Raw genomic sequence first — 12,133 nt, 5'->3', positions numbered from 1 at the left:
TATGAATATATGTGTGCTAATAACTGATATGATGGTTGATATTATAAGTCTATGATGGCCCATAGGCAATATCATGGCCAATATTATTAATGCATGGTGGTCCAAATCCAATATGATGGCCGATGTTTTGCCCTCTGAGACTCAATAAGATTCCAGCAACAATAAATTTGTATGCCCACACAGCCAATCAGAGGAGCATGTGGGCGGAGTCTCTCTGCAAGCGCACTGGACTCGCAACCAAATCAATTCAAAATCACAGCCAATCAGAAGAGTGTGTGGGCGGAGTCTCTTTGCAAGTGCACTGCGCTCGCAAACAAATCAATCTAAAATCACAGCCAATCAGAAGAGCGTGTGGGCGGAGTCTCTTTGCAAGTGCACTGCGCTCGCAAACAAATCAATCCAAAATCACAGCCAATCAGAAGAGCGTGTGGGCGGAGTCTCTTTGCAAGTGCACTGGACTCGCAACCAAATCAATCCAAAATTACAGCCAATCAGAAGAGTGTGTGGGCGGAGTCTCTTAGCAAAGCGCAGTGCACTCGCAACCAAATCAATCCAAAATCACAGCCAATCAGAAGAGCGTGTGGGCGGAGTCTCTTTGCAAGTGCACTGGACTGGCAACCAAAACATTCCAAAATCACAGCCAATCAGAAGAGTGTGTGGGCGGAGTCTCTTTGCAAGTGCACTGGACTCGCAACCAAATCAATCCAAAATCACAGCCAATCAGAAGAGTGTGTGGGCGGAGTCTCTTTGCAAGTGCACTGGACTGGCAACCAAAACATTCCAAAATCACAGCCAATCAGAAGAGTGTGTGGGCGGAGTCTCTTTGCAAGTGCACTGGACTCGCAACCAAATCAATCCAATATCACAGCCAATCAGAAGAGTGTGTGGGCGGAGTCTCTTTGCAAGTGCACTGGACTGGCAACCAAAACATTCCAAAATCACAGCCAATCAGAAGAGTGTGTGGGCGGAGTCTCTTTGCAAGTGCACTGGACTCGCAACCAAATCAATCCAAAATCACAGCCAATCAGAAGAGTGTGTGGGCGGAGTCTCTTTGCAAGTGCACTGGACTGGCAACCAAAACATTCCAAAATCACAGCCAATCAGAAGAGTGTGTGGGCGGAGTCTCTTTGCAAGTGCACTGGACTCGCAACCAAATCAATCCAAAATCACAGCCAATCAGAAGAGTGTGTGGGCGGAGTTTCTGCACTGCACTCGCAATGAAATGGACAACAACATATTTAAATCAATAAATAATACTCAATTTTAACATTATTAAAAATACATACAGAGTGACCGAAACAATATACTTGTTTGTTCACATTGAGTTCACAGTTTGAAGATCGGAGGTGGATTATCCATTGTTGCATTCAGTATGGCTATAAGATCATTCAAAATGATATTCAAACTCACATTAGATGCTTTCAACATTAAATTAAGCCCATGATCAGTACTGAGAAAATCATTATCATACTTTGTATGTTGTTGTTCCAGCCGCGTCCCATCATGCCTGGTTAAGACAGCGTTCTCATTAAAGCTCTAATTTAGAATTGCAAAGGAATGTTACTTGCTTTAGAATTGAACTTGCAAAAGAAGCAGAACATGCCCTAAAATGCTGTCTAGGTAGGCAGCACAGTAGGGTTTGGCAGTGGGATTCTGTCTTTCTCTCTCCGTGTCTCTGTGATGGTTTTGATGGAATTGTTCTTTCCCTTTTTTCCACGTTCTGTCTGATATGCAAATCATTTTCCTTTATCTCAGCTGTCTGACCAATCAAACTTTAATCTTCTTCTCTCCATCTGCCCGCAGTTTGATGGTGACAACATGTACATGAGTGAGAACAACCAAGAGTTCCTCTCCCCGAGTCAGGTAAGATTCAAAACCCTCAAACCTGATGTTTGAAAGCCTGGATTTACAGCTTTTTTAGTTCTTCATATTAATCTTTTCCATTGTTTTCAATCAGATAACACAGGAAATGGCTTTTTGTTCAGTTTTGATTTTCATGTGGCTTCGAGATGAACGATATTAACAGCTCGACGTCTTTCTGAAACGCAGGATCCGGATATACTCATGAGATGAGGAACAAACGTGAAACTAGTCTAATGACATGCTCTTTAGGAATATTAATGGCCAAATCATAGTGAATATATTCTGATACTATATATCGTTCGGTCGCAGTTCTGTGGGATATACTTGAAGAGGATCTGATAAACCTCTCTCGCTCTCTCCTTTCGTCTTGGTTTGTTTACTCTGAGACTCATATTTGACATCTGTCTGCGTATCTACTTCGCTTGACCAGGTTTAGGCAGTTCAGACTGATTTTGCCTTTAACGCTGTAATGTTACACACACACACACACACACACACCGACTGACCACAGACCAAAGCCAGACAAACAACCCCAACTAGCTGAAAATGTCTTTCTGCTTTATTAACAGCGTCTCTTTCGTTTCCATCTCATTGGCCTTTAAGTGTGAGTCTTTTTTTTCAAAACACTCTGGCAGGATTTTTTATTGTTTCTTTTCATGTTCATTTAGATCTACATCACAATTTCTGTGAGTTATTGAAGAATCTCTGACCTTAAATTAGATCCTCCTGGATTTTCATGAGAGGTTTTTAATATATTTACCACAGAGTCAAGATTGTAAAGTCTATTTTTTATTGCTCATTCAAACGTCTCAGTAAGAGAAATAGTTATGCAAAAAACAGCTTGACAAGATTGAATTAATTAACTTGCATATGAAATCCTATCAACTTGACATTCACTGTTTTATTATTATATTTGTGTGTTCTTTTTTTAATTGCTTTACTATTATATTAAAAAGGTTTAATAACAAACTGACAAAAGAAGGAGCTAACCGCTGTGGTTCACGGCTTGTTTTACTTTCATAATGTATTTCAGAGTCTGTATCTCTCTGCTGTTTGTTTATGTATATTTGTATGTATGCAATTAACCCTTCACCTGGAGTTTGATTGACAGGCGATCTGACCCATTATAATGCCAAATCCACCGTTTTGTCTGACAAATAAACCAGACAGGAGAGTTAGTAGATTAACGTTGGTGGATTTGAAGTTGAAAAATGGTGTGATTTGACGTCTTTTCGCGGTTTAAACAACAGTCCTTCTGATGTTCATTCACGTTTATTTCATGCTATAACTAGTAGTAAAGAGATGAGCTGTTGAAAATTTGAAAGCTGAAACTTTGTTTCATACCAAATGTAACCTGCTCTGTCTTGTTTGTTGGCCCCTTGCCCTCTTTGCTCATGGATTGTCAGACATAGCAACAGTAACTAAGGGGGAGGCGGGTTTTCGCGAAAGGTCAATTGGGTTCAAAAGTTTGAGAGATTTAATATTTTAGATTTTTTATCATTTAAACTTCAAAATTAAGAAAAAACATTCTGATATAAAATGAATATATTATATACATACTGTATATATACAAAAATATAATAATACAAATATTATAGAAATATAAATATTGTAAGGATTTATAATTTATATTTATAAATATTTCTATGTGACTAATCAAATGTAAGTAAATAAATTTAATTAAACCTAGAAATAAACAAACTTTTAGGATTTTAAGAAAAAGAATATTGTAGAAATATAATGTATTAAAATATACTTTACATTTTAAATGTTAAAAGATTCTGCATTATTTCTTATAAAATAAATAAGTAATGAGTTAGTTTATCCGTAGAAAAAAAACTTTTAGGATTTTACGAAATATAAATATTATAGAAATATAAATATTATAAGGTCTTACAAGTATAAATATACTATAAATTATAAACATTAAATGACTCTACATTATATCAAATGTAAGTAAATGAGTTTAAACCATTTAAACCTAAAAATAAACAAATTCTAGGTTAATTATTATATATAAATATTATAAGTTTTTATAAGTATAAACACTTTACAATAAGGTTTAATTTGTTAATGTTAGTTCATTTAATGCATTAACTAATGTTAACAAATGAGACTTATTGTAAAGTGTTACTATATACATTATAAAAGATTCTGTATTATTATGATCATTGACACTCATTTTGAATAGTCACATATAGACATATTGATATTGATCATGAGATTTTCTCCTTCCATTGATGCTGTTTGGAATCATGTTGGAGAAAATGATCATTAATCTGACAATATAATTCATGATGACAAAATGTGGATTCAATTATGCAGAATGCTCTCAGATCCCACTGTACATGTGAAGATCAGGAGAGGCTGTTTGATCTTTCTTTCATTCCGTTGTTACTTTGTAACTGATTCCATTTGAAAAGGTTCCATTGAAAATGAATGTCATGGAAACAGGTCTGATCCCGGTCCAGCCCCCTCCCCGACTTACCACACACAAGGCCAGTCCATCACACACTCGTTTCGGTCTCAGATCAGGCGCCGCGTCGTTCCCAGGAGTCTTCACATTTACGTTGACTGAGCTGTCCTCCTGCGATCTTTGACCCCGTCTGATTGTAGGGGAGAGATCGTCTCCGCTTGGCCCCTAACGAGCCCTCTGTGTGTTCAGGGTCACGGAGGATCGCCACGGTAACCACCACGAACAAAAGAGTCTGGAGTCCGCCGAGGGTTGACCTCCAGCCAACTCAAACGATCGATAGCGGCTGAACAAGAGCGGAAAAAAAAAACAAGTGAGAGAGAGAGAGACAGGAGAGAGTTGAATGGAACTGAGAATGAGAGAGACAGACAGATACAGGGAGAGAATTGATTACGAAGAGAAAACATCAATGCTCCTTCCGTCTGTGTGATGTTCTGCTGAATTTCCATCGCTTTTTCATGAGCGAATTCCAATGCAAGAGTAGAAGCAATAGTTTATATATTTTTAAGCAATATAGAAGGAATATTTCACCCCAAAATTAAACTTCTGTCTCTTTACTTACTCTCATGTACTCTCATCTCTTCACCTGTTAGTGGGTGGGATACATTAGGCAGCAAGAGAAGCAGGAAAAATGGGCAAGCGTAAGAATTTGAGCGAGTTTGACAAGGGCCAAATTGTGATGGCTAGACGACTGGGTCAGAGCATCTCCAAAACTGCAGCTCTTGTGGGGTGTTCCCGGTCTGCAGTGGTCAGTATTTATCAAAAGTGGTCCAAGGAAGGAACAGTGGTGAACCGATGACAGGGACATGGGCGGCCAAGACTCATTGAGGGCTGGCCGTGTGGTCTGAGCTACTGTAGCTCAAATTGCTCAAGAAGTTAATGCTGGTTCTGATAGAAAGGTGTCAGAATACACAGTGCATCAGTTTGTTGTGTATGGAGCTGCATAGCTGCAGACCAGTCAGGGTGCCCATGCTGACCCCTGTCCACCGCCGAAAGAGCCAACAGTGACACGTGAGCATCAGAACTGGACCACAGAGCAATGGACGAAGGTGGCCTGGTCTGATGAATCACATTTTCTTTTACATCACGTGGATGGTCGGGTGCGTGTGCATTGCTTACCTGGGGATCACATGGCACCAGGATGCACTATGGGAAGTAGGCAACCCAGCAGAGGCAGTGTGATGCTTTGGGCAATGTTCTGCTGCATGGGAAACCTTGAGTCCTGCCATCCATGTGGATGTAACTCTGACACGTACCACCTACCTAAGCATTGTTGCAGACCATGTACACCCTTTCATGGAAACGGTATTCCCTGGTGGCTGTGGCCTCTTTCAGCAGGATAATGCTGCTGACACAAAGCAAAAATGGTTCAGGAATGGTTTGAGGAGCACAACGAGTTTGAGGTGTTGACTTGACCTCCAAATTCCCCAGATCTCAATCCAGTTGAGCATCTGTGGGATGTGCTGAACAAATAAGTCCGATCCATGGAGGATCCACCTCGCAACTTCCAGGACTTAAAGGATCTGCTGCTAACATCTTGGTCCAGATACCACAGCACACCTTCAGGGGTCTAGAGGAGTCCATGCCTCGACGGGTCAGGGCTGTTTTGGCAGCAAAAGGGGGACCAACACAATATTAGGAAGGTGCTCATAATGTTATGCCTGATCGGTGTTTTCCTGACACATAATCATAGTGCATAATTTATATTAAATACATAACAGCATACAGGTGTACAATGACATGAGAGTGAGTAATTAACAACAGAATTTCCATTTTTGGGTGAACTATCCCTTTAAACGTGATCTCATTTTGAAAACACTGCCTCTGATTAGCATGCTAAGCCGTTCCTCCACCACTGTGTCAATTTACTCATCCTTTATCAGCTGAAGTTCATCTCAATGTGATAGCGCAGCTCAAATGTTAGTCTTTGCATTTGCATTCTTGGCTGAAGAAAGTAGCTGGGAAATGTCTCTAATGGACTCGCTGTTTGAGTATGCAGAAGACGTCGCGGTCAAGATTATAATCTCACAATTAGAGTAACAAGGTTTTATTGATTGCTTCCCGGAGCTTTGGTTGCCAAGTAGGCCTGTGATTAGAGAAAGCGGGCATGTGAGAGGAAAGACTGAGAAAACTCTTCCAGAGGAGCATTTGGCTGCAGATCTGAGACGTCAGAAGAGGGATTCTGAGGGTGACGAGGGCGTCGTGAAGATGAGGAATCGAGAACTGAGAAAGTTTTCATGTATACTGATCCAAAACTGAACTGTCAGGGCCAAGAATCATATAGGATTAAAACTAACTAGAGAACTGTAGATGAAGGACTAGTTTAACTATCATTGAGTCTTTCGCCCATTTTTTTCAGTATTGTTTTGTTGTCATTTATATACTATTATGCTATTTATTAGAGTTTTATTCAAGAGATTTGTTCAAATTCACTGATTCATCCAGTAATGAAACAAGAGAAGTCTTAATGAGTGAGTCACTGAATCATTCATTCAAGAGATTCTTTCAAATTCACTGATTCATCCAGTAATGAAACAAGAGAAGTCTTAATGAGTGAGTCATTGAATCATTCACTCAAGAGATTTGTTCAAAAATGCTGATCCATCAGTAATGAAACAAGTGAAGTGTTTGTGAGTGAATCATTGAATCATTCATTCAGGAGATTTGTCCAAAAACACTGATTCATCCAGTAATGAAGCAAGTATGAGTGAGTCATTGAATCATTCATTCAAGAGATTCATTCAAAAATGCTGATTCATCCAGTAATAAAACAAGTTAAGTCTTTATGAGGGAGTCATTGAATCATTCATTCAAGAGATTAGTTCAAAAAACACTGATTCATCCAGTAATGAAACAAGTGAAGTCTTAATGAGTGAGTCACTGAATCATTCATTCAAGAGATTCTTTCAAATTCACTGATTCATCCAGTAATGAAGCAAGTGAATTCTTTATGAGTGAGTCATTGAATCATTCACTCAAGAGATTTGTCCAAAAACACTGATTCATCCAGTAATGAAGCAAGTATGAGTGAGCCATTGAATCATTCGTTTAAGAGATTCATTTAAAAATGCTGATTCATCCAGTAATAAAACAAGTTAAGTCTTTATGAGGGAGTCATTGAATCATTCATTCAAGAGATTAGTTCAAAAATGTGAGTCATTGAATCATTCATTCAGGAGATTTGTCCAAAAACGCTGATTCATCCAGTAATGAAACAAGTGAAGTCTTTATGAGTGAGTCATTGAATCATTCATTCAAGAGATTTGTTCAAAAATGTTGATTCATCCAGTAATGAAACAAGTGAAGTATTTATGAGTGAGTCACTGAATCATTCACTCAAGAGATTTGTTAAAACATTGATTCATCCAGTAATAAAACAAGTGAGGTCTTTATGAGGGAGTCATTGAATCATTCATTCCAGAAATTAGTTCAAAAAAGTGAGTCATTGAATCATTCATTCAGGAGATTTTTCCAAAAAACGCTGATTCATCCAGTAATGAAACAAGTTAAGTCTTTATGAGTGAGTCATTTAAAGTGATTTTTTTTAAATAATTCATTAAACATTTTAAACATTTGTTATTTTGTTTAGTTGTCTGTTCAGAATCGTGATCTCTGTTTGAAACTAAAAAATTGTGATTCTAAATTTAGAATCGTGCAACTCTACTATATATAATACTTTATATACTATTATAGTTTGAAAAACGTCTAATGTTAGTCAATTCATGCACCAAACATTGTTGTTATTTAGTTTTATATCCATTTTCTCTATGAGAAGGAAGTCTATGAAGCACTTGAATGATCATTAAACATGATACATGTTATCATGAGGCTAGTATAATAAAATCACGTACTAACCTTGTCTGTGCAAGGTTATAATCTATATAACTCCCGTCATGATAATGTGATGTTGGCAAACCTGTTCACTTTCATGTGTTACCGTATATGCAAGGATACCAGACAGAGACGTTACGTAACGCATCTATCCCGTTTACATACAGTAGGGAAAAAATGCATAACCGAAAGTGGCTAGAACAGAAATCATACTACTAAAGAGATGATTTAGACAACTTCAATGCACAAAAAGCACATTTTATGTACAGTTTAATTAATACAAGCGCTTATCTTGCCCCATACACTTTCTAAATGCATCACTGTACTGTAATTATTTTCTGTGGTAATTGACATCATATCACGTGCTTGTTCCTTTATATGCAAATGACCTCTGTTCTGATTGACTAACTCTTAAACAGTCTAGATGGACTGGTTAGAATATATCTATGAATGGACAGTGAAAATATCAAGATCCCTTTAAAAGTCCAGTGCAGATAAGCGAGGTCTGTGTTTCCATGTGCGTCCGTGATTGAGTTTGCGCTGTACTGTGACTGGCTGTGATTGGGGATCTGGTGTCATTGGCTCGTTTGCACTGATTAAAGCATCTTTGTGCCGACTGTAAACTCCCGCCGTATGGAGGAGAAATACATGTGTGTGTGTGTGTGTGTGTGTGTGTGCTGCTCTCCCTGCTGGTCCGAATTACGGCTGAGTACATTACTATGATTTACAACTTCCTCCTGCTGTTTAGATTGAAAAGAAAGAGAGAGAGTGAGGGAGAGAGAGAGAGAGAGAGTGCGATGGCCCGTCCGCCCTGCCCCCTCGCCCCGCTACCACCACACATCTTTTGTGAAATGAAAACAAAGCGCGAGCCTGCCAAAATATTTCTATAGTCGATTGCTGAGCAAGCAGAGAGTCTGTCAGAAAACAAAAGGCGAGAGAGATCACTGGACGGCCAGATTTGATGCCACAGCAAAACTCACATTCTCTCACAAACCGCCCTGAAAGTCTCTGATCATTGGCCGAATCTCATTAAACCCTCCAGAACATGTCCAGCTCATATTTCACCATGCCGTTTATATTTTGCATAAAGACAATGAAGCCAATTTGAGGATCATTAGGATTTTTTTGCATTGCATGACATTATTTTCATGGCAATTAAGGACATTTACCCTCAAACTCTCATTACTGTAATGCAATATTAGTTGCATTTTATTATTTGCATTCGGCATTGTTTTTTTCCCTGCTGTTCGTGACCCATCAGAACAGACCAGTTCCGTGCATTTTGGTAGTATTTGTGTAATGCTTTTACATTTTAAGGGGAAAATGCATTTTGCAATTTTTTGCAATGCTGATTTAAATAAAAAATGTAATGAGATTCATTGCTGAAAAATGCAAAACATCTGAATGCATTAAAATAATGATCATTTGGTGGAAAATGTGTTTGATTATCATGAAAATAATATCACACAATGCAAAAAGTCTGAACGTAGGCTTTATTCGCTTTATGCAAAATGTGATTCTTGCTTCTTTCTTTTAATTTTAGGGCTGAATTATGAGCTAGACGTGTGGTTTCATGAGATCCACCCCATCAGTCTTTGGCTGTTTGGAATATTTCTCTGACACCGAACTGTTAACAAATGTATCCGAGTGTTTATTCGAGTGTTGCCAAGTCCTCTGATATCCTTCATTTGTGCTGTGAGTGATAGTGATGGCAGTGAAAGTACTTTTGATTTCATCCTTGATATCATACAGTGAAAGTGTATCACCTCTCACAGCGCCGCTCGTGTTTAAAGCAGACAGATAAACATTTCCTCAACTGCTCATATCTTGTGTGCTTTTTGTTTATTCATTTTGCTCTACTTTACTAATTCCCCACACAACACTTTAGTCATTAGTTGTTCTTTCAGATTAAGATGAAACGTCACTGTAGCAACATTTTCCCTGTGCAAAACAAAAACGAAACTTTATTTCGAAGGATACCATGAAGCCTCTGTGATCTGGTGTCTTTTGATGTGATTATTTCATGAGAAAACATTGCATTTTTCCTTTAAAATGTCATTAACATCACCATTTTCAGCACAGAATGCTAAACAAATTAAATGAACCAGTGAAGAACTTCAGATTAAGTTATCTGAAGATAGTTTTGAATCAGAATATTAAAATTATATATACACTAATAATAAAATATTCTCTTTTAAGGCTGCATTTGTTTGATCAAAAATGCAGTAAAAAATGTGAAATCTTATTACAATTTAAAACAGTTGTTTTCTATGTGAATATATAGTAAAATATAATTTATTCCTGTGATCAAAGCTGAATTTTCAGCATCATTACTCCAGTCTTCAGTGTCACATGATCCTTCAGAAATCATTCTAATATGATGATTTGCTGCTCAAGAAACATTTAGGATTATTATCAATGTTGAAAACAGTTGTGCTGCTTCATATTTTTGTGGAAATCGTCTTACTTTTTATTTTTTAGGATTCTTTGATGAATAGAAAGAACAACATTTATTTGAAATGGAATCTTTTGCAACATTAGAAACATCTTTACTGTCACTTTTGATGAATTTAATGCGTCCTCACGTGACAACATCTGAAGATAACTGCAATCCTTTGCTGTTAGAAACTGAGAAACATTTCGGCTGTGCCTGAGACGAACGTTGCTAAAGTGACTTTTGTATTGTCAGACTGCTGACTTGACCTGAAATGTTGTTGAGATGGCAGATAAAACTGTAAAGAGTGATTTTTTTGATCCTGACTTTGGCTAAAACGGCTACCTTCTCGAATGATACTAAAACAACACTGCCTTAAAATACTCTCTAGGTAGTCAGCTCACTAGGTTTTGATTTGATTAGCAATTAATGATCCCTTATAAACTCCTCATGAACCCAATTTATCACGTGCCATATGCAGTTAGTCACATAAAAACATAAAAACACGTCACATATATATTTCAATTCCGTTTCGTCTGAATATCTGCCTGATGTCACGTCACGAAGCAGCTTCGTCGCCATGACCTGTTTGTTCATCATTAGTTTGATTCCCCTCCGCTCTCGTTCTGTCTCTAACGTTCACGTTGTGTTTCTCTTCCAGTCCAGTGTGCAGTAATAATGACCTGAGATTTCCCAGAATTCTCATAATGCTCAAATGGAGTGCAATGACAGAGCGTGACTGTGTCATTCGCTTTTTCACCATGATTGAATCATCTTAATATTTATAGCTGTTATATGAATCATATCAGTATTTTTTTTTTATATTGACAAAGACACAGAATAAACATATATATATATGTTTCTGTTTTCATCTATTGATCCTTCCTGTCGACTCATTATACTTCACACCTCATAAAACACTGAAAAATGATGCAACATCAAAGTTAAGTGAACACAAGCTGTCAATCAATCCGACGAGACCGATGTCCCACCTGAGAGGAGCGTGACAGGAAGATGAGAACACTTCCCTGTGAAATGTTGGACAAATGTTGGGTGTGATAATGTTTAGTTACAGGTAGGCGAGTCATTTTTCTGCACTACTAGTGGCAGCAAATGGAACTACAAAAACATTGACGTGATACAGAAGCCCAGAGAGGTCAATCATGCGTTGTTATTCTGCCTTGTTTTCTGGAATTCTGAAAAAAAAAATGGAAAAAAAACTTTTTAATGCTCTCTTCTGCTCTCCAAGGCTGCATTTATTTGATCAAAAATACAGTAAAAATTGTGAAATATTATTATGATTCAGAATAACTGTTTTCTATATGAATATATAGTAAAGTGTAATTTATTTCTGTGATCAAAGCTGAATTTTCAGCATCGTCACTCCAGTCTTCAGTGTCACATGATCCTTCAGAAATCATTCTAATATGATGATTTGCTGCTCAAGAAACATTTATGATTATTATCAATGTTGAAAAAGTAAATGCCAAGCTCAAAAGAACAGTTTTTTTTCTTGAAATAGTTTTTTATTG

General features: G+C 37.7%; 1 protein-coding gene across 1 annotated transcript in view; it reads left to right on the top strand.

Annotated features, from left to right (window-relative positions):
- The window catches only part of tox2 (TOX high mobility group box family member 2), a 139,699-nt gene that overhangs the window by 67,644 nt on the left and 59,922 nt on the right, over window positions 1-12,133 (top strand). The window contains 1 exon segment of the mRNA XM_048198639.1: window positions 1,804-1,863. Coding sequence (XP_048054596.1) covers window positions 1,804-1,863 — 60 coding nt within the window.

The sequence above is a fragment of the Megalobrama amblycephala genome, linkage group LG8, assembly GCF_018812025.1.
Source record: "Megalobrama amblycephala isolate DHTTF-2021 linkage group LG8, ASM1881202v1, whole genome shotgun sequence".
Classification (NCBI taxonomy): Eukaryota; Metazoa; Chordata; class Actinopteri; order Cypriniformes; family Xenocyprididae; genus Megalobrama; species Megalobrama amblycephala.
Note: the sequence above shows the minus strand (reverse complement) of the source record. Positions and strands in the feature narration are given on the sequence as shown.